This window comes from Panthera leo, chromosome B2 (assembly GCF_018350215.1).
Source record: "Panthera leo isolate Ple1 chromosome B2, P.leo_Ple1_pat1.1, whole genome shotgun sequence".
In the NCBI taxonomy this organism is placed as follows: Eukaryota; Metazoa; Chordata; class Mammalia; order Carnivora; family Felidae; genus Panthera; species Panthera leo.
Genome location: NC_056683.1, coordinates 143318233 through 143344654, shown reverse-complemented (window position 1 = coordinate 143344654; position 26422 = coordinate 143318233). Strand labels below are relative to the sequence as shown.

Below are 26422 nucleotides of genomic sequence, written 5' to 3'. Positions count from 1 at the left end.
GGCAAAGCGACCTCTCCCTTGTTCCACCCTGACGAGGGGACAGCCGTCCTGACCACGGACGTACAGGCGTAGAGGCCAGCCTTCGTTTAGGGAGATTGGGTCTACTTCAGTGCCACCCACAGGTAAGGTTTGCCCTCAGCAGGACGGTGACCAAAGGGGCAGGGATGAGATACCTCTCTCCACAGCCCTCTCTGCACCCTTTCCCTGCCCCACAGGAAGTACCTGGTGGGCTTCCTGGCACCGGAAGAGCACTCGGCAAAGATGAGCAGTAATTGGCATCGGTGTCTCCCCAAGGTCAAGTACGCAGAGAGAGCAGAGCAGATACCGGCCAAGTCTCTCCAGCTGCACAGTGGCGTTGTCCCCCTGTCTTCCACCCTGTGGAAGCTACCCCCTGTAGCCCACCCCATGACCCATCCATGCACCGTCCAGGGGAGAATAGCAGTGTCACAGAACAAGGCACCTAGACCGATGGGGACCAGCTAAGTGGCTCAGAGAGACTTCAGAGAGTTCCACGTGTCCTTTTAGGTGACATTGTATGATTTCGGAGGCTGGACACATTTTATGACACTGTGAGAAGAGACCTCGGTTGACGATAAACTGCTCTTATCCCAGCATCTGGATTGCCCACCAGCTCCAAAACCGAGATCACGACTGATGCGTCCCATTAACATACCCCCTTGTTTTCTAAAGCTGCACGCAGAGAACCACTGGGAGGCTCTCATTTCCAGCCCTGCCTCATTCCTGATTGGAGAAAAGGGTGAAGGCAACGTGAAGGAAGGCGTCGCCTGTAGCTTGGTGAGTCCAGATAAGCCCAGGGGCCCCCTCCGTGCCAGTTAGCCAGTTAAACGGGAACAGTCACATATTACTGACAAAGACGTTGATTTAAGAGAAAGGAACGGAGGGCCTGGACTTTCCGGTCCCCAAACGGTTCACAAATGTGCAGGGCTGCCATCTTTTGGCAGAACCCATGAACTGCATGTGCGTGTTAAAATGGCACCTCCTGGTACTGAGGGGTTCCCGCGTCTACATCGGACACCGTTCTAAGCTGTTCACACATGTTATCTCGTGAATCTGCCAACGCGCCTGGGAGGTAAGTCCTATCATGGCCCCACGTGCTGATGAGGAAGCTGAGTCACGGATAGTGAGGCCTTCTGGAGTCACACAGCCGGAGTTTCTGCACTGAAGGAGCAGGTGGAGGGAAGGTGTCCGGGGTCAGTGCCTTGGAGGCCACGGGAAGGGATCTGGTTTTATCCTCCGTGGATTAGGGAGGCGTGGACAGGGGAGCGACCTGGTCTTTGCCTGCTTTGTGAGCAGCGCCCGGCGGGGGACGGCGGTGGGAGCAGACAGGACAGCTAGGAGGTACCACAACAGCACAGGCAAGAGATCACGACCGTCGGGAGGGGAACTGAGAGGGCAGGTGATGCGAAACGTCAGATTCTGAACACATTTTCAAAATAGAGCAGAATTTGCTGAGGGCTTGGGTGCAGGGGTGTGAGAGCAGACGAGCCGAAGCGCCCCCCCTTAGGAGGAGTGCGCTAGGGGATGGAAATGCGGGCAGCGAGTGGTAAGGGGAAGAAGGAAGGAGGGAGACAGGAGGGCACAGGCAGCAGGGGTGTTTGCAAAGGCTCCCGGGACCCATCGTGGGGCTGGCTGCCAAACTCGGGGACCAACACGGAGGCGTGGCAGGTGACTGATGGGGCAACGGGAATGAGCCTGGCTGGTGTCTAATGCATTTAGGATGGATTCCGTGCAACAGTGGTTATTCATTCAACCTTCAGCAAATATTTGTGGGGCTCCCATGTGCCAGGCACCACCCTATTAGTTTGAACCCTTAGTTCTAGTAAAACTTTATGTGGAAGCGAAAATGAGTTACACCAGCAGCAGGGGAAGCCCACAGTCCAGCTGTTCAGCCCCAGGTGTTAGAGAAGCATGTCAACGACAAAGCCCCAGTAGTGGGGAGCCGACCCGATGTCCTTTGAGGGAACGGGGTAGAGAACTGCAAGATGGCAACCTGGAGGGAGGTACAGACCCTGGGGGTGGGCAGGGGGTACAAGGGTGAGTCCATTGGTGTCCAAGAGTTCTCTAATCAGTGGATCATAAAGACACAGAAACGCTCAGGGCAGGGTCTCTGAAGTTCTGAGGTGTGAGGAAGGGATCGTCCCCTTTGGAAGCACCAGGAGCCACTGAAATCACCTGCCGAAGTGAAATCAAGACTCTTCTGTTCCCAAAAGACGGACACGTGGGGTTTGAGGCAACTCTGGGAACGCTTCGTCATGTCTCACTCAACTTACTGTTAACCTCGCCGACATAACATGCTCTTCTTACTAAAAGGATGTCTTTCCCCATTAATCAGCCCTCAAGGGAGAAAAAAAAGACGTCTCGCTAAGAGCTCTTTGCTTGAAATTCATCTAAAAATTCCTTTTCATGCTTCTCTTTTTCCACCGGCATTGCTTCACTGTCTTTTTTGTAATGTTTATTCATCTATTTTTTTTGGGGGGGGGAGGGGCAGAGAGAGAGGGAGACAGAGAATCCCAAGCAGGCTCCACGCTCGGTGCGATCTCATGACTGACCGTGAGACCACGACCTGAGCCGAGGTCAAGAGCCGGCCGCTCAACCCACCGAGCCACCTAGGCGCCCTGCTCCGCTGTCTTTAACTTGTACCCCGGCGTCCGGGCAGGCTCACCGATTTTGGCAGGGAAGGCACAGGGAGGGCCCCTTACCACAGGTACATCAGAATAAAGGTGTGTTTCCTCAGCTGTGGCGTGCGGAACAGGTCTGCAAAGGAGGGGCTCAGCTTCTCGGTGACGTCCTCTTCGAGCGAGAGCATCTAGGAGGCAGACGGAGAGCGTCAGCCACATCCTAACTGCGGGGGGAGCCGAAGAAGCCCTCAGAGCCACCCCGCCCCGCGGTCGGCCACTGCCCTTCCTGTGCTCGGCACTCATCACCCCCATTGCCTCCCGTGCCTTCCTGCTTCTCAAGGCAGCCCCAGAAGCACTTTCTAAATCATAAACCCGACCCCCAGATTCAGGGATGTGAGGAAGCCCTTGCCAGCACATCACCTTCAGATCAACAAGTGGCAGCTTCCCATTCTTGCGGGCGATGTGGCCCATTATCTTCATCACTTGAGCGTTTCTCTTCTGCGACAGCAGCCAGCGGGGAGACTCGGGCACACACCTGCAGACACAGATCGTCACTCCGTGGCACCTTCCCCAGAGCGCGTCCCATTTTAAGCCCTGGTCGAAGCGATGTTGCTCTGAGCAACCCACGCGCCTCACGTGGGGACTGTCAGTCCTCAAGCAGCTAGCGGACGAGGATCTGGGCTCACCCTGTGTTGGCTCAGGGGGCGCACGAAGGAGCTCTGCGGGCCCCTCACACTCTCAGTGCCACCTGCTAAGATTTAGGGGCAAAAAGGGAACCACCGCTTTCCTACGTGGCCTGCATTTCATGGAGCAGGGGCCCCATTCTTTGCTGGAAGCTGGGAGCCCTGTTCCTCACCCAGAATGGACGTTCCGTGTGCCCCCCACCCCTTGGGCTACAGCAGGTGTCTCCGTGTAACTCGAGGGCGGTCGAACAAGGCTCGAAATCTCTCCCAAACTAAATAAACCAATCTCACTTTCCTTTCACACCGGGGAGATAGCAGGCTGTCCATTTCAAACCAGGGAAGGATGTTACAACTCGGAGACTGAGCATCTCTGGCTGAAGGTCTTCTGAACACACTCTGGCGTGGCCCCACCCCTCCTGACCCTCCTTCCCCCCCCGGAGAGCCCCTGGTTGCAGCCTGGCGAGGAGAGAGCAGGCTGGTCCTGAGCACCAGTGGGTGGCTTCTAGTCAGCCCTTGTTGGGAGAGGCTGGGTCTACTGCGGTGCCGCCCACAGATGAGGTTTGCCCTCAGCAGAACGGTGACCACAGGGGCAGGGCTGAGGTACTTCTGTCCGCAGCCCTCTCTGCACCCCTTCCGGGCCCCACCATCAGAACTCATCCGTCCGGATGCTTCTCCCTGGGGACCCTGCCAAGTGCCGGCAGCTAGTGAGATCGACAGCTCGTTTGGGCCGGTTTGTTTCACAATGGCCTAACGTGCACATTCCCCATTCGCTCGTTCATTCATTCATTCATTCATTCAACCAACAGCAAATGCCTACCAAGTGGCTAGGTGGGGTTTTGTGGGACTTGAAGCATTGCCTCTCCATCTAAGGGGCTGCGAATTTAAAGAGGCCCCGTTTGAGGCTAGCTCCCCATGGAATGAGGGCCGCTGTCAGAACACGGACCACCCCGAGTGGCAGAGAGAGTGGTAGCAGCCCTATGCCCGTGCCCGTGGCCACCGCGGCCATGTGGAGGACGGCCCGTGTGGCAGCCGGGGTCACCGCGCAGGGGGCCGGGGCTGGACAGAGGAGCCGGGGCCGCCTCGGGGGACCCACGTACCAGTAGTAGAACAGGAAGAGGAAGGTGGGCAGAGAGATGGCCAGCTGCAGCCACCGCCAGTGAGGGATGGCGTAGGCCACTCCCGAGAGCAGCACGAGCCCCACCGTGAAGGCCGCCTGGTAGAGGATCGCCACGGTTCGCCTGTGGCCCAAGCCCATGAATTCTGTGACTGAGACACGAGATGAGTCACTATTCTGGCTCCTTCCCTCCCCGGTGAGCCCCTGCGCCCACCCCCCCCCATGCCCCCCCTCCCCCCCCCCCCGGTGCCCCCCCTCCCCCCCCCCGCTGCCTGCCTGACCCCAGGCTCCTTCCCAAGTCCTGCTGATCGAGGCTCCCGGAGACACCCCGCCCTTCGTCCCAGCCTCTCTCGAGCTGGTCCTTTTTCAAACTCCCCCATTTGCCATCCGTACTGCCCGTCACGCACTCAGGATCCAGTCTGCCTGACACCTTCCGCCTCTCCTCCCCAGAGCTTGGCCCCGCGAGCTCCGGGCTGAGCTATGACATTTCCCTCGGCCCCAGGAGTGCTCACGGACTTAGTGAGGGACCCGGCACCACTCTGCGTGCCTGGGGTCTGTGGCAGCCACGTGGGCAGTGGCGGCCCACGCACCCCTCCTCCTCCTCGAGGGAGAGGGCCGAGGGCACACGCGGCAAATGAGTAAACCGTATGCCACGGGGGAGCGAAACATTAACTGGTGGGAGGGGATCGGGACAGTCGAGGGTCAGGGGACGCAGCTTGCCAGAGGGCGGTGCCGTGGGATGGACCTCAAGGGTGAAGTTCCAGGCAGAGGAGCTGAGGACGGGGATCTCCAGGGCAGGGGGCCGGGCGAGGCCATGGGGGGCTCAGAGAAGGCTGGCTTGCATGGCATGAAACGCAGAGCCGGTCCCTTGAGGGGCAAACGCACTCCCACGTCTGCTGCTGAGCTGAGACTTGAGACCGACGTGGAGGCGAAGGGACAGTGTTGGCCCGGGCCCAGTGGCAGCGGCGGAGGAAGAGACGGTGGGTCCGGGTGTGCTGTGAGAGTAACAGCAGGACCCCAAGGAGGCCGACACAGGAGTGGGGAAGCGGAGGCCGTGACCGACCGCAAGATGGCAGGTCTGAGCGGCTGGACAGATGGCACTTGACAGACTGGGGGCTGGGGTGGGGGTCGGCAGGTGTAACAGGTGTGGGGTTGGGGAGGACAACATCCTGGGTCCCGCCCTGTTGAGGGACGGGAGGATCGGGGAGAAGAGGAGGAGCCAACAAAGGAGGCCAATGAGTCACTGGCGGGGGACGGGGTGGCGAAGTGGGGGGAACTGGGGGGGGGGGTGTGACCCATAGGCGAGTGGGGAAAGCCTTCGGAGGAAGCTTGGCCCTCACCCCACCCAGACACCCGCTCGGGCATCTGTCATTCTCTCCAGCGTGTGAGCTCCTTGCAGGGAGGAAGGATGCCTCCTCTACCCTAGTGCCCCAGCCCTGCCCTAGTGACCACCCTGCAGCAACAGAACCAGGCAGGGCCGGACACGGGGCAGGCATCGCTCTGAGCACCACCTGTGTGGCTCATCCGCTCAGGGCACCGCCCCCCCCGCCCCCCCCCATGAGGGCATCGAGGCCGGAGATTATGGAACTCGCCCAAGATTACACGGCCCGTCAGTGTTGGGCAGCCGACGTGTGACCCCAAGTTCATCTTCTTAACCATGTGCCAAATAGCACATATTGAACATACACGTGGCCAATACATATGTCCTGAACCGATTAAACAAAACCATCTGCACACAGTTTCTAGGGGGAGAAACATGCTTTCTCTTGGTTAATGAGCCATTTCCCAGAATGCCAAGACACAGGATAGTGTCTTCAGAGGCGGAAGGGCATCACTGTTTCTTTTCTGTTCTCTACAAATGAGCACAACTGTGGATTATCCTCACTGCTGTCTAAAGTGCCCACCTATGGGCTGAGGAAAGCATAGATGGCTCTTTTACACTACCTCCTTCCAAGAAAGTAATTTTCATTCTCTCTTCTTACCCTTCTGAGAAAAATTTGAAAGAAAAAAATGTAGAATTACAGTGGTTTACACCTCAATTTAAAAAAAAAAAATGTTTCTCTCTTCTCTTATCTCCTCTTTGTTTTCTCTCCTTATTTTCAAGTGGTTCAAACCAGTTGAGTTGTATTTCTTTTCAGGAGGTGCTGGTTCTTTCTTATTTAAAATGTTAAAATATTCTCTTACCTGACCCCCCTTCCTGCCCCTCCCCCTGCTGTAAACACGTCAACTGTGATCTTTTTCCAAATAGATGAGTTGATATGGAAAGATTGATCTATTTAAGTGGTTATTTAAGTGTCTCTCAGACAAAGGAAGGAAGGAAGGAAGGAAGGAAGGAAGGAAGGAAGGAAAGGGAGGGAGGGAGGGAAAGGGAAAGGGAAAAGAAAGGAGGGAGGGAAGTAGAGAGGGAAAGAAGGAGGAAAGAAAGAAGGGAGGGAGGAAAGAAGGGAGGGAGGGAGGGAGGAAAGGAAGGAAGGAAGGAAGCAAAGAAGGAAGGAAAGGAGGGAGAGAGGAAAAGCAAGAAGGAAGGAAGGAAGGAAGGAGGCAGGCCATCCCGACGTAGTGCCCCTGCCCCAGTCACACAATCACATACAACTAGAGTGACCACAATGTCTCCAGACCCTGCAAACCTGCCTTCTCCCCACAGACCCACCTCCATGTTTGGCCCCACCCCCTTCCTCTCGCCCACCCGACCTCTGTGGAAAGTCAGCCCCGCGGATACTTACTCAGGATGTAACCGGACGTCCAGCTGCCCTTGCTGACCAGCCCCTGTAGCAGGCGGAACAGCAGCAGGGACGTGTAGTCTGGCGCCACGGCCGTGAGGACGCCCAAGACGGCACCGGTGAGGGTGGTGGCCAGGAGACATAACTTGCGGCCGAACCTTCGGAGGCAGGGAGACAGGGACCTGAGGTGGGGCTGTTGGGTATTTGGGGTCAGGTGGGCACCACGGGGCAGCAAGTCCCAGTCGGGAGGCGCACGTCACTGCTCTCCGGAGGGGCTGTCCCCCTCGGGGCCCGACCTTGTCATCCTCAGGGAACAGCGGCCCCTCCGAGGTTCGTTAAGTCACACTGTAGCCAGGAATCCAGAATCCTGACGCTCTCAGCCATCTGGCATCTCAGCCTAAAGGGGGGCTCCCCCAGCGGCTCTGCGGGTCCCACACGGGTCCCCTCTCATTGCCTTTGTATCCGGCAGACTGTGTGATACAGGGTTTAGTGGGGTGCACCCCCACGCAAGTCTTATCAGCTGTGTCAACATTTCCGGGAAAACATTCAGTTCTCGTGGTGTAACTATTGAGGATTATTTCCCTTTCCTTTTTTCATGAACGAAATGGGCAAATTATTTGCTAACGCTTCATCCCAGTAGGGGGCTTTACTGACTCGTCTCTCAGACCTTGTCCCACATGCAAGGAAGTAAGGGACCCACCTCGGTGCGGTCACAGCCACCTGGTCCCCACCCCCAGAGGGCCCCACCCTACTCCCTGCGTCCTAGACACCCACACGGCCCTTCATCCTGCTTCTCCTTGTCTCCTGGCCTCAAACTCCTGCCCCCGCCCGGCGCACCTCCACACCAGCCCATAAATGCCCTTGTCCTTTACTGAGATAGAAACTTCCCGTCCAACACTCACCCCTTCTCACCTCAGAACAACCAGACTTAATGGCATCCGTGTCCACCTCCCCGTCTTTTCTCCTGTGCCTCTGACCGAAGGCTGCGTCCCTGTCACTGGAGCCCAGCCCCCCCCCCACTACCCCTCCGGTCCCCCCACCCCCCACCCCTGCACTCTGTGATGCGGTCGTCCCCATCCTGGACCCCTCATTTTCCCCCTGTCCTTCGCAGCCCACTGGCCTCAAAGAGCTGCCCCCACACACAGACTCCGCTTTCTCCTCTCTCGCTCTTCTTTAGCCTTCCCGACACCGTCCCTGTCGCTGGCACTCGTGGGGCCACGTGCACAGGTGTTGAGTGCTCTTCCTCATTGAGCAAGCCTTGTCTTGTGTTCTCTGGCTTTGCACCCACCCGCCGCCTGTCATTTCTTCCAAATCTCCTTTGCCACCACTCCTTCCCTATCAACCTGTTCACCTCTCTACACACTCTGCTAGCTGATCTCAAACACAGTTTACGGCGTTAAATACCAGTTCCTGCTGACAAAGCCCAAAGATTTATCTCGAGCGCGAAACTCTCTTCTGAGCGCAACTCGTGTATCCACTTGCCTCCTTGACATCTCTTCGGTGCCTCCCGGGCCACTGTTAGCACAGCTGTGATGTTAGCGCTGCGGGGACACAACTCGGGACGGCTTCCCACCCCCTCCCCCCACAGAGAGCTAGAGGGAAGTCGGCCTCTACCCGACTCAGGCCCGCCTCAAAAAATAGCCCCGCCCTCACCTCATCCACCTGCCTGACACATAAACCTTGGCTTTGTCCCCACCTTCTCTCGGGCCACCACCCCAACTACACAATCTGCGTGGAGCGTCGACCCCTGAAATCCACCCTAAGTCCCCAAGCTTACTCCAGCTTGCTGCCCCACCTCGTCCAAAGCACTAGCTACCACGTCTTTTCCCCGTCAAGTTCCGTGGTAGATTTCAACTGGCCAGATTCTTCCATCACTGACCCCTCTGATCCACTCTCCACGCGGCCTTGCCGCTCCGTACAGGTGGATTGGCCTTCACGTACCTGTCTGCAATGTAGCCGACACCCAGAGAGCCCAGGAAGAAGCCCACGTTCACGCAGGACTGAAAGAGGTCCACCTTCCAAGAGTCATCACATACCAGGTTGAACTGCAGCAGGTCCACACCGCAGTCGGAGGGGCCGAAAACACAAGACCGCTTGTGAGTCAAACTACACCTTCCGCCTTCCCTCCGGACAAAGTAAACGTTTAACACAACGTGTGACATCCGAAGGCATCTCATGTCATCTTCTCTTACCGCGTAAGACAAATTCAAGGTTTCTGGCAAATCTCGGTTATGATTCTGGCAAATCTCGGTCCATCATTATGGACCTCATATCTTTGCTTTACCCTCACTATATATTAGTTAAAGAAGCTACCGTTCAGTGCTTTGACACTGATAGTCGATTATCAAAATACAACAGGTCTTTTGGCCAACAGGTAAGTTTTCTAGAAAGAAGTACAGCAAAGTAATTTCCTCAAGACGGAAGTGTAGCAAAATAAACAGAACATGTTTTCCAAAATTGGTCAAAAGCCCTCAATTAAGTGCCTGTTAATTATACATTTTGTTATGTCAAGTCCACCAGTAATTCTATAGATTCTGTTGTGACTGATGTTGCCGTGTGAACAGGAAGGGCTGAGCAAGGACACAATTGCAGGAAGGCGGGCTTAGTGGGAGCAGCGTGGGTATTAGTGTCCTGGGGGGGGCGGGGGGCAGGGGAGCTGGAGACTCGGAGGGACCGGAGGGACCGACATGCCAAGAACCAGAGAGGGGAGGGACTGAGCAGGAGGGAGGCAGAGGCAAAGGCGGGACAGAACTGTCTGATGAAGGGCCTTATTGTGTTATAGGGGACGTCTCACCCTAGAGAGCACATGCCTGGGCACCGGACGGGCGTGATGAGGAGACATTGCCACTCCCTCTTTGGGGCTCAGAGAAAGTAGATGTAAGTATGGAGCTCCGCAGCCGGGCCTTGGCGCCCTCCCCGGTCCTGGTGCAGCCCTAACTAGGCGGCGTCTAGGGGCACATCCCTCCTTTCTCCCAATCTCTGTGCCTTGAACTCACAAACCGTGAGATCACGGCCTGAGCCGAAACCGAGAGTCGGACGCTTAACCGACTGAGCCACCCCGGCGTCCCAACATACCACCTGACTTTCAGAAACTCATAATGAGCCTGTCCTGTCACCTGCTATGCCCAGACCCGTCGGTCCGCTCCCGTGGTGGCTCAGCCCTGGGAGGACGAGATACCTCCCGGCACCTCTGAAGTTCCCCGTCCCGACCGGGATGTTCGTTCACCTCAGCTGCACACCCTCCTCACCCAGCTCCCCCTGCGGTTCTTTGGTTTTCCCTGGCTGCCCCGGGCCCCGCCGTCAGAAGGCAGAGGGACGGACGGCTCTGGAGTGTTATCTGGCTGCCCCAGGCTCTGTATCTCCAATCGTCCAACGGTCTTTTTGTAGCCTCCCCCCACGCTGTCCAAGACCACATTCGGTGTCTACGAGACTGCACCGAAGCCGCAGGGCCCTGTTTTTTGTCTTTTGTTCTAATCTTCGCCATGAGCGAGTCTGTAAGACGTCCCTGCCATGCTTCCTGAAATGCCCTGGATGACATCTTGCCCTTGGACTGTGCACAAGCTGGGGGCTCACAGGGCCAGTGGGAGGGACCCCCGCTTTACCTGCTACCACTGCCTCCTGCTGAGATCTCTGCCCTGCCACCGCCCCTCCCACTATGCTGAGAATCTGTGTCTAGAGTCACCTGTCATGCCCCGTGCCCCCCAAACTCACACCCAACCACTGCCCTCTAGTACATGTGTGCACACCAGGAGGGCAGGCCCAGCCCTCGGAAAAGCCCAGGGCTGTGTTGAGCCCCAGGGGGGCGCCGGATGGGCCTCTGAGTCCAGTCACGGCTCCTGCTGGGCCTGCTGTGTTGGGCAGCCTAGAAAGCAGTGGGCAGTGCTGTCCAAGCTCGTCCGATCACAGGAGTCCCCCAGGGTCCTTGTCCGAGTACAGATTGCTGTGGGTCCTGTCTCGGCAGATCACAGACCAGAAGCCAGGAGACCTCGGGGACCAGGCGAGTTTGGAAACTATGATGTAACTTTAGGTCCCATGACCTCGGGCTGAGGCCTTTCTGTCGCTCCTGCCCACAGGCAGGGGAGGACAGGGCTTCCCAGCCTGGAGTGGGGCCCCCCAGCCCAGTGTGGGGCTGCAGCCGACAGGGCCACCCCACCCCCACCCACAGGGGAGGGGAAAAAAGTCAGTAAACAGCACATTCCTTCCCCAGGCTGAGCCCAGCCGCTGTCTCTGGCTTGGAGGGGAAGTGAGGCTGGGTGTTCAAACAAGCTGGCTCAGCGCCTCCCTGGAGCAAGTTCCAATGTCCAAGGCAAGGCTGAGTTAAAGATTATTTTTGCAGAAATAAATCCCCGAGGTGAATCCCCCAAGAACAAGCTTCAGTTTAGGAGGAGGAGTGGAGGCAAAGGGCTTTGAAGCAATCGTGGGGGGGAGGGTGAGAGGAGACGGCATCACTTCCAGGGGCCGGATCCTCCGGCCCTCCCACCTCAGAGCCCCTGCACCTAATCACATGGGTTTTCTCAGCAGAAGCCCACCGGCCCTCGGCCCTCAGACTCCGCAGGGCCCCAAATGCACTCTGTACCCGACAGCCACCTCCTCCCTGCTCCCCCTGAGCACAAGGGTTCCGGGAGCCCCTTAATTCCTGCCAGGGCTTAGATCTAGGGTCCTGTGGAAGCAGACCCCTACTGCCACGCACAGGGAGGCCCCCCCGCCCCCCCGCGGCTCTGGAGCCTTCTGAGTCCTCCTGCGTTGGAGTCCTCCCTTGTCCGCTCCTCCCCTCCGTGTCTGCCACCCCCACCTCCCAAACCGCTCCTTATCCCGTGGTCCAGGCTCAGATTCAGTAGCCCCCCTCGTCCACCCCCCAAGAACCCTCAGGCGAGCTGGGGTCCCTCCCCGCCCCCAGCCCAGGCCAGGCCTGTGTCTCTTCAGGGCCACTCTAACTTTTGTTCCTGCAACAACCATGTTGGCTGACCCTTCCACCGGGGCTCATTTCTGGGCCACCTGAGCCCTCCTGACCTCTGGGGACGCCTCCAGGCCGTTCCCAAGGTTCAGCTAGAACTAAACCGCCTTGCTCCTCTACCTAAACAAGACCAAATTTCCTCATTTGTTGCCACGTTTAGGAAGAAAACAACAACGACGACAACACAGGGTGCCTGGTTGAATTCGGATTTCAGATAAACAACACACATATATGTATATTTTTTAATATGGGCACCGCCCACACAATATTTGTATTCCCTGCTTCAGTATCAAATATGCACAACATCTGAGACATAATTATCTTTTAAAAAGCGTTGGTCATTTATCTGAAATTCACATTTAATTCGGTGTCCTGTGTTTTATCTGGCGACCTTTCCTTTCGGGAGGACAGTGTAACGGTTCATTGTCCCCAGCGTGGCACGAGCTCCCGCTCCCCTGAGCCTGGGCCCGCGCTCCCCCTCCCTGTCCTGTTTCCTCTCCTTGCCGCTCAGGATACACCCGAGGCTCCAATCAAATGCCACCTCCCTCCAGAAGGCACCCGTGATAAGTTCGGTGGCTCGGGGACGCCTCCTTGGAGCCCGCTGCCCCCTGTGTGCCTGCCCACACGTGGTCCCGGGCACAGGCCTTGTTCTCCCCGCCTCCCTCACTGCCCTGGAGATGCCAGGCTCCTGGAGAGAAGCGCCCAGCTTTCTCCCTGTCTCCATCCCAGCACCACGGCAGTGCTGGAACGGAGCAAAGGCTCAGCCACGTTTACTGAGTGAACAGATGGGGGAGTAAAGAGATGGCGGACCGACTGCTTCTGCCCGTTTACTAGTGGAGTGGCTCTCAGTCACGGAGAACAAATACTTCTCTGTCTTGGTATGCTTCTAGACTCCCAGCCAGAGCGCTGGGCAGTTCGGTGTCCCTGGGAGGGGAGGTGCCTCGCTGGTCGTCTGTCATTGAAGGGTGCCTTGGAACCCTTGGAAACCCATCGCTTTCAAAAGCATGCATGAAGGGAAAAAACCTGGTAGCTTTTTACTAAAATATCCTCAAGGCACAACACAGAAAGAACCCCCCGAACCCTGCTCAAGGCGAGCAGGGCGCTTCGACACCACCACCGCATCCTGTGAGGCCACCTGGTGCAGCTCAGCTCAGGTCTGTCAGCGGTTACGCCAGCCTCAGCTGAACTTCCGGCCCCTGTGGGTCACGGCCGTCCCGGGTTTACTGATGAGGAAGCTGAGGCTCAGAGACGCCGAGCAACCCACGCAGTGACGCCCAGCTCATCTGGAACATGGCTGGGATTGCAACAGTCTGACTCCAAAGCCAGGGAGGCCTCCCCAGCTCCCCAGCCACGTTCGGCCCCCACAGGCGCGTGCTTCCTGAGTGGAGGAAGGGGGAGCCCACTAATTCTAACGGTAGGGAAGCCCCACCCCAAGGGAATTCGGCAGGCTCTTGGAGGAAGAGGCCGGTGGGGCAGAAAGAAGAGAAACCCGTCTCTCCCCGCAGACCCGTATTCAAACGATCTGGCTCAGCCCAGCTTGCTCTGACCTTCAGTCTCCTTCACCATCACCCAGGGTCTGCGGAGGGCTACGCAAGGGAAGCGTGCAAAGTGCCCAGGACGGAACTGGACACGTTCTAAGTGCTCAGTGAATCGAACTCTCCTCCCTGCTTCCCCCGTGTCCCTAAAACCCAGCTGGCCCCCGAAACACAGGGCCAGCTCTCACCTCGGTCACGATGGACGAGCCGGGCGTTTCGTACACCCAGCCGTGCCGACAGGGGCCCAGCGGCAGGTGGCTCCTGTTGGCCGCCAGGCCGGCCAGGGGGTCCGCGCAGCTGAGGGCGCTCTGGTTCCAGTCCACCTCGTAGCGGCGGCACTGGTGAGGGGACGCCTCGCCCGCGGCCCCCGGGCCCGGCGCTGTGTAGTTCAGCTCCTCTGCCAGGCTCCAGCCGCATCTCCGGCTCAGCTCGGCCACCCCGGGGCTCAGGCAGCGGTGATCCGGGGTGAAGGCCAGGAAGACGATGCCCACGTAGATGGGGGCAAAGGCAGCTGACAGCAGGCATAGGGTCAGGAAGACTTGCTTCTGGAACCAGCCGAACTCCCCAACCTGCTCCAGAATGTCATCCACAGTGGGCATGACTGGACCAGCACCCTCATCACTTTGGCCAAACTGCCTCGGCCGCGGTAGCCAAGGTCAATGTTTCGTGTGGGCTTCTCTGCAATGGGCTGGTTTGAAATCAAGTTGCTGTCCAAGCATGCTCTACCTGGAAGCCAACCAACTGGAAATAATCTTTCACCCCGTGGTGCGGGTGTCCGGCAAGGGTGAAAGGCAGGAGGGTGAGTGTCCAAATGGCTTGGCCAGGAAGCAAGGCCACGAGGCTGGGGTTCTAATTCTCTTGGCATTAGAGGAAAAAACTAGAGCCTGCCAGGTAACCCCCCTCCCCACCCCAGAGTGGTCTCTTTAGGGCTCTTCCAGAGAGATTATTTTAAAACTTCTTTTTATAATTCAGATAAACCAAAGGTATCACAGCTTCAGGTGCTGTGTGATCTAGCACTCACACTCCTTTCACCTAGCTGGCCTGGCCCCAAGCATGGCTCGGCTGAGCACTGCGTCCTATTTGTCCCCAAGGGCCCTGCAGGCCGGCATCTCGTGGAAAAGGGAGCCATGAATGAGCTTCAGACTCAGCAATGACAAAAGCATCAGCCTTCAATTCGGGGCTCTGAATTGTTACCAGGTCGTGACAGCCTTCAAGGTCAACGCTACGACCCTCCTCACGGCACAGCTAGGAAAACAGAGGTTTGGGGAGCCAACGGCAACCTCCCGAGTTCCCACTGTCCTTGAACTTGAGTCTTGTTCTGCTCCAGAGCAACATCCCGAATTTATTAGCCTGCCCTTAGTTCACCAACTCCTCTGTCAGTTTGCTTTTTGCATTCAACAAATACTCACCAAGTCCTTATACGTCTCAGTTGGTGCTGGGCTCTGGGACACAGAGATGGGGCAGCTTCTAACTCCAAACAGCATACCGTTCGGGGGGATAGATTCACAGAGGGTCAGCTCAAGCAGAGGGCACTAGGGGAGCCCCCAAAACTGGCTTCTCAGCCAGCCGTGAACCTTATGGCCAGTAGGTTGATACGACGGGGGGGGGGGGGGGGGGAGAGGTGAGGGTGGGGAGCAGGAAGTGATGAAAGGCAGAAAGGGTGTGGCAGGCAGGGATGGGAAGGTGACCCCCAAAGACCCTGCCTCCTGGCACGCGCACCCTGGAGTAGGCACGGGACCTGAGACTGGCCTGTCCCCACGGAACGCAGCAAATGTGGCGACGCCACTCCCAGGACTCCATCGTGTGCGGTTTCACAGCCGCCTGGCCCGGCGTCCCTCATCCCACTGCTGGCTTTGATGAAGCAGGTGGCCCTGCGGGGGAGTCCACAAAGCAAGGAGAGGAGACGCCACCGGCTGACGGGGACCCTCAGGCCCGCAGCTGCAGGAACCACGTGGGCTGAGGCCCATCTTGCCCCAGACCCGCAGAGGGTCCCCCCAGAAGCCGGGAGACGAGTGTGCGGCCTTATCCAGCTAGGGTTGTGGTCGTGTGGCTCCACAGGAACAGACAAGGAGAAATGGCTCCTGGGAGACAAGGAGGGAATGTTCCTGGGAGCAGCAGGGCCTCGAAAGGCCTGCGAGCCCACGTGCAGTGCTGCTCGCACGGCCTGGGGCTGGCTAACCGCACTCCACACTCGCCCCTCTGGGGCCCTGCGTGCCGGGCTGACCTCTGAGGCCAGGCTCAAGCAGCAGCTCCCTCAGCCCGTCTGCCTGGCCTGCGTGCCAGCCCCAGGGCTGCTCTGGGGGCAGGGGCGGGGGTGGGGGGGCAGCCTGTGGTGGCCGGGCCCCCCCAGGCCCTCATCTTGGCCCCCTCGCCCTCCTCAGGGGAACAGGCCAACCAGACCTTTAAAAGCCTGGGGCACACGGACCGACCAGGGTGGTGAGAGAGCCAAGCTCCCCAAACAAACCCACTTCCCTATCTCCCCGCCCCAACACAGGCAGTTTCCCAGCACCCCATGGGACTCCACCCAGCACCATCACCTGCCCAGGGCGGGCTCCCAGCTGCTCGGTTGTAAAACAACCTGACACGCAGGGAACGGGGTCAAGGGGGCTGTCTGGGCGCAGGGTGGGACCCCAGGAGTCCCAGCCAGAACTGCTGACGGAGGACAGCGAAATGCTACCAGACAGGAAACGCCTCCCCCACCCCCCCATGTCAGCCTTGGGAGGGCACAGACATCCAGGGCGGGTCCCTGCATTTGCACACGGGAGAGGCCCTTTTGTTTCTGGGACTCTCCTCTCTCTGCTCCACGGGCACTGGGCGCTGGCTGGTTTGGTAAAATACGGCCCCCCTCCGGGGGGTTGTAGCTCTTGAACCCCCGGCCCCCCGCCCCGCCCCGGGCTGCTGCCAGAGGGCTGAGTGCTCACTGGAAGGTCAGGAAGGAAGAAGGCCAGAGGCAAACGTCCCCCAAAGGCAGGACAGTCACACACTCCAAGCTGAAAGCAGTCCTTTCTGGCAGCGTGAGATCGTAGGACATGTGTCCGGGGCTCTGCCCCCCGGTTCCTGGCACGGAGCTCCTGAAACCCTTGTAATTTCCTGGGTGGTAGGAGTGACCTTTGTTCTGATGAGGGGACTCTGGAGGGCTCCCGGTCACGGGAAAGGCCAAGCCATGATCAGAAGCTTGGCACTTTCGGCCCAACCCGCATTCTCTCGAGAAGGGAGAAGGGCTGAAAATGGAGTTCATGATCCATCGAGCCTACACGAGGAAGCCCCTGTGACAATCCCAAAAGAAGGGGGTTTGGAGAGCTTCCTGGCTGGTGAACACACCCACCTCAGGGGGGATCACACACCCCAGCTCCACGGGGACAGAAGCTCCCTATGCCTGGGACCCTCCCAGACCTCGCCCCGTGTACGTCTTCATCTGGCTGCTCGTCTGTGTCCTTTAGTAAACTGGTAAAAACAGGAGTGTTTCCCGGAGTGCTGTGAGCTGCTCGAGCAAATCAATTGGATCCAAAGGGGAAGAGGTCATGGAAGTCCCCTGACTTTGTAGCCAGGTCGGACAGAACTATGGGTAACCTGGGGACCTACTACTTGCCGTTGGCATCTGAAGTGGGGGGCAGTCTTACGGGACTGAGCCCCTAGCTGGGGTTGGAGGGGGGGTTCTGATGCTACCTACAGGTGGACCACGTCAGAATTGAGTTCAATTATAGGACTCCCCGGCTGGTGCTCCAAAGAATTGCTTGGCGTGGGGCAAAGCCCCCACATCTGGTGACCAGAAGTGAAATGTTCTGGGTGAGCAGCAAGGGAGATACACAGAAGGGAGAGCTGGGTTTTCCCCACCACACGGGAGGAAAACAAGTGGCTTTTTCTAACACAAGCGTGCTGGCCCCAAACGTCCTGGGTGCCCTCTACCTCTACCTGGGAAGCAGCCAGGGAGCAAAGGTCCTGCTTTCGACACATCCTGGGGAGAAAGCAAGGCCCCTCCCTGCCCCCAATTCCCCAGGGGGCCGTGGGGAGGCTGGGGGTGGGAAGGCAGCCAGCCAGGCCTCACGCCCCCTGCTCTTTTCTTGCTGGAGAAAGCAATCTCCCTGGCTCTGGGCAAAGGCTTCCCTTCCCACTCCCCAGCGGGCTGGCGCTCACTCTTTCTTTTGCTCAGACAGGCCACTCTGTTCCCATCGCCCAATCCCTGCTTCAGGTGCAAGGACCGGGCACCTCGGGTCATCAGAATTGCAAAGGGGAGAAACGACAGAGTATTGTGGCCAACTGCCCCCCGCCCATCCCCGCCACCATGGGCGCCCCTCCTCCAGCTGCACTCAGGCCTCCTCACCAGCCCTGGGGTTGCTGTCTCCCTCTGTGTGCCGTCAGGAGACCACCGTGCTGGAGGCAGACCTCTCCTCACAGACCTCAACCCCCAGCACCGCCTCCAAAACGGCACCTTCTTTTAAGGTCCTTAAGGGGCGGTTTTAAATTGCACTGAGGAGCGTGGAAACCACCAGAAAAGAGGACCCAGCGTGGGAGCCACAGCGAGGCTCCACTCGGTCATCAAAGGTGCTGCCTTCCTTGAGGACCCAGGCTGTTCTCCACACCATGGTCTCCTCCCCGATGTCGGGGCCTCTCTGATGACTCCGTTTGCCCTACACCAAAGCCCCTGACAAGGAAGGCCACTGGGCAGGCCTCTTCCCCCAGAGCCCGGCCAGAGGACAAGACAGGGGCCTTCTGTCTCCACCCCCCACCCCCGCCCCAGGCACTGGGACCAACCAGACCCAGTGACCTGTGTCTGCCCAGCTTGCCCAGGACAATCTTCTTGTCCCCATCCGTTCCAACAGACACGTGACATGGAAGCTATGCATTAAATTCCTCCCTACCTTCCCGGCCTCCAGAGCTCAGAAGGCCGAGGGCGCACAGACGTCACCACCGGGGCTAGAGGTCCCCAGGAGCAGGGGCTGGTCAGGCACACGGGACAGTGGCCAGGAGCCGAGGGCATCACCTGGGCCCTATTCTCAGTTCTGGATGCCAGAGCCAAGTCTCAGGCAGCCTGCTTCCACGTCCTCGAGGTATCATTGTCAAAGCCGGCTCAGCTCTCAATGACCCACCCACCCCGTCCCCACAAAGGAACCCACGAAACCACCTGTGGTTCATTCAAAACCGTTGGCCAGTCATCCTTCGATGGGCATGGAGGCAACGACAGGTCACGGTGGGGCAGCCTAGACGAGGCTCCTCAGCCTCCGCACACAGCCATGGGTCACTCTCGCTGTGTCTGATGACCACCTGGCCCCTCTGAGAGCGACCGGGCCTCTGCTCCCCGGACTCGTGTCTCAGGGCTGCCGGAACAAAGTAGCACGGACGGTCTGGGAGGCTGAAGTCGCAGACATTTATTGTCTCGTGGTTCTGGAAGCCGGAACTCCAAAACCAAGGGGCGGGCAGGGAGGGAAGGCGTCTCTCCTCAGCTTGCAGACGTCCGTCTCCTCCCTGTGTCTTCACATCACGAATTTCCCCTGTTCATAAGGACACCAGTCACAGTGGACTAGGGCCCACCCCCTGACCTCGCTTGAACTTGATCACGTCTATAAAGATCCAGTCTCTGAATAAGGTCACATTCTGGGGTGCTAGGGGTGAGCGCTCCAACACGGGTTTTGGGGGACACAATTCGACCCTTGATCAGCTCAACACGCCGGCGCTCACGCGTGGAGAGTAACGGGCAACGGGTCAGAAGCGCCACGCCAATGGCCGCAGAACCCGGTCACTGTCAGCTTCCTGGGGAATCGGACCCGATGTGGGGCGCAGTGTTGGGGGGCACAAATGGCTGGGGCCGGACCATGGGGAGGGGGCAGGGGGCTTCCCTGGGGAGGGCAGGTTCTGAAGTAGCGTGCACCCGTCTCTTGGGCCCTCACCATTCTTGTACAGAGAACACCACACCCGTTCCGTGCGACCCTCAGGACAACCGTGCGCCATGGTGACAGCACTTCCCAGGGGACGGGCCCCCGGCCACCAGGCTCCCCAAGGGGACACAGGCCAACATGTGGAAAGCACTTCATACTGTACCTTCTTGGGAGACCCACCAGCCACATTTTTTTATTGTGATCTGAGCCGGATCTCAGAGAGGTCTCACGGCAAGGAAGCCTGTCTTCTCGGCATCCTCCTGACCTACTTGGGCACAGACCCTTTCCAGTTTCCGTAGCACATCGACCAGATCAGACGGGACAAGTGTTCCACGGGGCATCCTTTGGGAAACGCCACTCTACGGCAAGACTTTCTAGTTTAAGTAGGATTCTGTTCAACCTGAGGTCCGTCCGCCATGCTTTCCCGAAAAGGAGTCCTAAAACCGCGACACGGGGCAGAGCAGAACAGGCATCCTCCAGTGGAGGGGGGCGACCGAGGGGCGTCAGACCCCGAGGCGAGGAGGGCAACCTCACGAGTCAAGGACATGAAACCGCAAAGATTGAGGAACTTTCTGGGCTGAAGTGAAACTGAAAGACAGTGAGGTACAACACAGGATTCAGAATGGGGTCCTTTGCCTAAAAAGGGCATTGCCGTGACCAGCGGGGACACCCGAGCAGGATCTGAGGCTTAGCTGGTAGGAATGGGCCCAACACCGTGTTGTCGGTGGATGCATCGTGCTCCCGCGGGATGACAACCTGAAGTGTCCAGAGAAGGTGAGGCGTCAGGGAGGCAGCTCACTCTCAAGCAGTTCAAGAAAGTTCCTCGTCCTGTTGGTTCAAAATCTCCGTATGTTCTGATTATCTCAAAATTAAAAAAAAAAAGAAACAGAAGCCTGAAGCCGAAGGTCACAAGGTTGGTCTGGGACCTGGCCCTCTGCTCCTTCCAGGGTGCCTTCTGGGGCGCTGCACCCCGTCGTGTGGCTCTCCAGCTCCCCACTCTGTCTTCCGGGACAGTGCCGAGAGCGGCCGTCAGGTCTCCCCAACCTGGCCGCGAGCCCATCCGGGGGCTCCGCGGTCTCACCCCGTCCAGGGGGAACGACGGACGGGCCATTTGTGCAATCTCGTTTTCCTCTGACGCTGTATCAAAATAACATTAGAGGTAATTTTTTACGGAATTTGATTTGCAACCTGGTCAAAACACAAAACGGAACAAGAGGTGAAGAAATGGGAGTGGACGTTCACGAGCCTAACTTTGGTCCGTCCCCCTCTCTTTAAGAACACAGGGTGTTTCCCCCAGGACTCCCTCCTTCCGGGCTGGCAGCCTGAGGCCTTCCAGGGTCTGGGCCTCAGCGCGTCTTCGTTCCTTTCTCCCACCAACGCGGGCCCTTCCGCAGCACACGCTCCTTACTGTGTCGTCCACTTGACATCTTGAGTCACAGGCCTGCTTCAGCCTCGCCTCTGCCATCCGCCCGATCGCCGTCCCTCGGCCTGCGTGACGGGGACACGGCGGCCAGCCCAGCACCCACAGTGGCCCCCCCGACGCTTCCTGTGGGGAGGGGACCATGCGCTCAGCCCGCTCTCCCGGGCCGCACGGCAAGGCTAGCCCGAGGGCGAGGCTCACCCCAACTCAGTGAAGCACACTTGGAGAAATAAGGTGTGTGAAGGCACCTGAGTCGTGGGGGAGGGGGATTTATTTAAATTGAACCTCATCCGTAACACGCGCCCCCAACACGCTCCCTCCCCCCTTGTGACTGTAGGACCTGCACGCCCATCGGTTCTGTGACTCACACAAAGGATCAGTCTCCCCAAAGTACGGTTTTGTTATTTTCTTATTCTGTTTCACTTTATTTTCAGTATTTTTACCAACAGCAAAAACAGTCTTACCTTTAGGTGGAATTTTGCATTTATATTAAAAATCTTGTGTGCCGGGGACCTGGGCGGCTCAGTCAGTTAAGCGTCCGACTTTGGCTCAGGCCATGATCTCTTGGTTCGTGGGTTCGAGCCCCACCTCAGGCTCTGCGCGGACAGCTTGGAGCCTGGAGCCTGCTTCAGATTCCAGGTCTCCCTCTCTCTCTACCCCTCCCCTGCTCATGCTCTCTCAAAAATAAATGTTAAAAAAAAAAAAAATTCTTATGTGCCAATTAGGAATTTCAAACATTTTTTTTTTAAGTTTATTTATTTTGAGGGGGGGGGGGAGAGAGAATCCCAAGCAGACCCCGAGCTGTCGGCACTGAGCCCGACACGGGGCTTGAACTCACGAACTGTGAGATCTCGACCTGAGCCGAAATTTAGAGTCTGACACTCAACTGAACGAGTCACCCAGGTGCCCCCCTGCCCGCCCCCCACCAGAGTACTGTTTTAAACGCCCAGGTGGAGTCAGCCTTCCTGCAGGGTCGTCGTGTGCACTGTATGACCTCAGTGGTTGGCGGAGGAGGGCTGGTTTCAACTGTTTTTAAACGTTCCGAGTAAGAACAGACTTGTAGACACGGATTTTCCTCGACACAAGGTTTGCCTACATCGTGCTCATCCCCCACTTACTCCACTTCTCTGCCGTCCTTGGACAGTCTCCAAAGGGCACAGAAAAGTTGGCTGAAAGGACACTGAGTACCAGGGCTGTACTCTTATCAATAAAGTCACTTCTGAAGACATCATAGTTCCTATCTGCCATCAGGGCGCGTTTTCCCGCAACTACGTGCCACGGCAAGGACGGGGACTGTCTTCCGAGCCCAGGGCTAGCTCTAGTCCAGGTTCCTAAGGGTCAGAGCGAATGCCCTCACACACACGGGGCCACCTGTCACCCTCCACCTGCCGGCCACAAGCCGCGTGCTCGGCAGGCAGCCAGGGGTACAAAGACCCCCGCGGTCAAGTTCACCAACAGGGCCAGCGCATGACTGCAAGTGGCCTTTCTGACCTCCTGCCCCCTGCCTGAAGTGGGCTTCCTGTGTCTTAGAGGGAGGGGGTGCTGGGAGAACAGCCCTCCGGACACAGTGCCCGAGCACCCGTGACTCCTGGGCGGTAACGCACACTTTTGTAAGACCCAAGTGTCAGGGGCAGAAGAAACGACGTCGACGAACAAATGAGGGGAAGGGAGGGAGAGATGTTGACTCCGAGACGTCTGCTTGCCGCTGCAACTTTCTGCTTTGTCCGCTTTCCCACTAGCGTCTAGGAAGCTCTCGTCACTAGTCGGGGTGACGACTGACCAAAGAGAAGCCACCCCCCCACTCCCGCGACACGCAGGGCGGCCCGCCCCCGTGCCTGCCTGCAGTGCCGGAACCTGCACTCCCACGTGCTCGCTCCGGGAACCTGGGAGTAGCCGGAGGTGCGCTTTCTCGCAAGGAAAGATGAAATGAGACCTGCCCACCGGAAGGACGCCAGCGAGCGCACGGTGGTGCTGCACACGAAGGGCCAGGGGGGCCCCGCGGCAGGAGCCCAAACGCGGGCACAGAAGAACAGACGGGCGGCCAGGCTCGGCAACGCGCTGGGCAACTTGTAAGGACAACGCAGTAACACCCGACTAATAATTTATCTTTTATTGAAATTGTTGAATACTTTATATTACAGTAAATTTGATTGAAAAAAAATGAGGAAAGAAATCAATTTTAAAAAATACACTCATGTTGAAATCAAATTAGCCAGCCAAACGGAGTACAAACCAAGGAACCACCGTAGGGTGGTTTTCTCAGTACATGAATACCACTGAGTCTATGTACAATTCTAGAATTCGAGAAAAGTCATTCATTAAACACTTCGAGAAAGGTGCCAACAGCGAGGGAAGGACAGCGGCCCCGCCCTCCAGTCCCGCAGCACCGAGAGGCCGACCCAGCACCCCCAGAGCGGGATCCCCAAGTGCAACGCTAGGGCGAGATGCTGGCCCATCGGCTTTCATGCAATTTCCGTAAGTCACGCACTGTGCAAATTAAGGCTTCTTATAGGTCGGATGGTTGATAAACACTTTTTTTTTTTTTTCTTAAAAAAATAAGCACAGTAAAGGTGGTATCATGAGAACCTGAAGAGGTGAGACCTATCCCCCAAATCTGGAGGAAAGTTATTTTCTCTGACATCTCAACTCCATCCTCATACACACACAAAAATAATCTTTGGGTGGGTTGTTTGAATTCACCAGCCGGCGAAAGAAATACTGATAAGTGTGCTCTGTGCACCTAGGATTGAAGACGTCATGCAAAACGCTGCAGCCGTTACTGACTAAGGGCAGAGAGCAGGCGAACCCTCCAAAGCCTAGGCACTCGGGGACCCTGCACATGCGTGTGCGCGTGCACGTGTGTGTGTGCACGCACGTGCGTGTTCCCTTAAGAAACAGGAAGCAAAAAGGAAGGGACAGATTGGAGCATTCTAACTTACAGGCTACATTATTGACCAGTTCAAAATCTCATATGGACTTTCCTAGCACACCGACAGCTTCCCCTTCCGACCGGGGATGAACCACCGTCACCCCCGCTGTCACGAAGAAACTGTTGGGTTGTTTGTTTGTTTTTTTTTTTGTTTTGTTTTTTGTGTTTTTTTTTTTTTGTTTTTCCTTTTTTGCAAACCTGAGTAATTGTCAAAGTCAATAAATAGGAGGAGAGAATTAAATGCTAAAATATAATGGTCAAATACCCCACAGGGCCTAAAGCAGCAAGGGTTTTTCTCGAATACACAGCCCTCTGTTCCAAGATGCGTCTGGCCCGGGCGCACGTTACGAAGCGCACGGCAGCCATGCTTCTGAGGACTGGGGACAAAACCCGGGGCCCTGCACCGCCCCCACGACAGGGGCAGAGCCACGTTCCGAGGACCGTAAACCTGACCTCCTCACCCTCTCCCCCATCACAAAAACTCTTCCCTTTTGAGACAGTTCTTGTTAAAGGCAAAAATGATAGAAGCATCATCGAACTGAAGTCTTATTTGGTTGGAGGTGCTCGGCGACGCCACGGACCCGCGTCCCCTGTAGGCGCCAGGAGACTAGATGTGTAAGAGGTCCTCGTCGCTGTCGTCGTGGAAGGACGCCAGGCTGCCGGGCTGTGCGGGCTTCTGCTGTGCGGGCCTGGGCCTCCCTCTGCGGGCCCTGTCCCCTCTCACCAGCACCCCCGCGCCATCCGCGCTCTCCCGAAGCCCCTTCCTCTGCGCGTTCCTCCCGTGCTGCACGCTCGCTGACCCGGTCCCCCTGCCCGCCTGCACTTTCACCTCCGGGATGGTCAGGACCTCGTCCTCGCTGTCCTGGTCGTCCCCGTGCAGGGAGGTGAGGGCTTCGGCCTTCACGGACTTCGTGGTAATGTGGCCGTTTTCCTGCCCTTCCTTCCCGGGCCTTGGGGTCGGCACCTGGATCTCTTCCATCAACCACTCGGTTTCGTTCTCATCCGCCTCCTCCTCCTTGTTCACCTGCCAGGGACGAGGCCACACCCTGGAGCCCCTCTGAGGCCCCAGGCCACGCCGCTCCTCTGTGACCCTCCCTTCCATGACCTGCCTGAGTTGGGGAACCCCTTCCCTGCTTCCCGGGTCCCCCACCCGGAAAGGAAGGGAAGGCTGGCGACCGTCGGCTCCCGCTTGGACCCCACGAGGCAGCTGGTGTCAGGCTGGCAGGTCACCGGCACCCAGGGGACGGGAGGGGCCGTGCGGCACGAGAAGCCGCGGGGGCTGGACAGGACTGTGTCTGAGCGAAACCTCTGAGGACGCAATCTGGCTGGAGGACCGAGAGCCACGAGCACGCGTGTGCCCATTACCCGAACAACACCTGTCCGGGGGAAGTTTATCTGAAGGGACTCATCAGGTGCCAGATGCACAGACACGTTCGTTATTTATTTAGTTTTTAGAACAGCCCCCAAAGTAGAAGCGACTGAAATATTAAATGTTCTGAGAAAACCAGCCGCAGCCGCGATGATAAAACCTGAAGGCAGGAAGGACACGGAGTGCGCTCGGGTTCAGAGCGACAGCTGACCTTTCCCTTTTCTCCTTCAAAAGGCCTGTGGTGGCGTCTTCCTCGTCACAGGCTGACACCATCAGGGCACAGACAGCTCAACAGTGGGGCGGGGGCGACGGGGGTGACGGGACGTTACCTTTGAGTATTTGTAGGACACGCTGGCACTCCTCCTGCAGCAGCTGCTCAGCCTGCTGACCACCGTCTCCCTGCGGGGCGGGCGGTCACTGCGGGCGGGACCAGCCGGGCAGGAGAACCGCCCAGCCAGCCCTCCCCGGCCCCTCCACAGCCCTGGCATCTCGCGTGCCAGTCCTCCCGGCCCTCCCTGGCCCCGGCCCCTCGCCCACCCGCCCCTCCGCAGCCCTGGCATCTCGCGTGCCAGTCCTCCCGGCCCCAGCCCCTCGCACACCCGCCCCTCCACGGTCCTGGCACCTTGCGCATCTGCTCACAGAGAAGCCTGCAGCCCCCACAGGCACATCCCTCCATGGCACGGGCACGCTAAACCCACAGCAGCTGGGTTATACACGAGTTCAGTGAAAAGAACACTTTGGAAGCAGACGGAACTGGATTCGAAACCTGCTTCCTCTCTCAGTGGTCTAGCAAAGGCAAGTGCAAGTTACCCACCGTGGGCTTCTGCTTTGTCCCGTGTGACTATGACAAGAGCACATATTCCTCCCACCCCAGGGCTGCACGGAGACGTGCGCCAAAACTCATGCCCAGACCCTCGGCCCGGATTCTTCGTTCCAGTACCTGCCTCTCTGGGCCGGGACAGCCACACTCAGGACTTCTGGACGCCCTCTCCCACCTGCCAGGGAGGACCACGCACAGGGCTCATGGGCCCTGTGCCTCATTCACACACCACACAGAAATGTGGTGACAAGCCCTTTTACCCAGAGACCGTGAGCCAAGAAGACGGCGTCATGCCTGGCACATGGTAGGCATCTAGTAAACGGGAGGAAGGGGAGGACCGTGTAGAGGGGTCAGCTGATCAGAAGG

General features: G+C 58.0%; 2 protein-coding genes and 1 long non-coding RNA gene across 5 annotated transcripts in view; 1 reads left to right on the top strand and 2 right to left on the bottom strand.

Annotated features, from left to right (window-relative positions):
• SLC22A1 (solute carrier family 22 member 1) overlaps nt 1-14561 on the bottom strand; it is a 29618-nt gene extending 15057 nt beyond the window's left edge. For both annotated transcript variants that reach the window (XM_042940226.1, XM_042940227.1), the window contains exons 1-6: nt 13834-14561; nt 9098-9201; nt 7160-7314; nt 4420-4588; nt 3060-3174; nt 2721-2827 (exon numbers count right to left, since the gene is read on the bottom strand). In XM_042940226.1, the coding sequence (XP_042796160.1) occupies nt 2721-2827; nt 3060-3174; nt 4420-4588; nt 7160-7314; nt 9098-9201; nt 13834-14244 (1061 nt within the window). In that variant the 5' untranslated portion in view covers nt 14245-14561. The remainder of the gene's footprint in view (nt 1-2720; nt 2828-3059; nt 3175-4419; nt 4589-7159; nt 7315-9097; nt 9202-13833) is intronic.
• LOC122220568 lies at nt 9721-15208 on the top strand. Its single transcript, XR_006202934.1, has 3 exons — nt 9721-9772; nt 9939-10033; nt 14737-15208. It is a non-coding gene; the product is annotated as an uncharacterized LOC122220568 (long non-coding RNA).
• A 7825-nt stretch (nt 15209-23033) lies between these two features.
• IGF2R (insulin like growth factor 2 receptor) overlaps nt 23034-26422 on the bottom strand; it is a 103824-nt gene continuing 100435 nt past the window's right edge. For both annotated transcript variants that reach the window (XM_042940224.1, XM_042940225.1), the window contains exons 47-48: nt 25566-25635; nt 23034-24891 (exon numbers count right to left, since the gene is read on the bottom strand). In XM_042940224.1, coding sequence (XP_042796158.1) covers nt 24475-24891; nt 25566-25635 — 487 coding nt within the window. In that variant the 3' untranslated portion in view covers nt 23034-24474. The remainder of the gene's footprint in view (nt 24892-25565; nt 25636-26422) is intronic.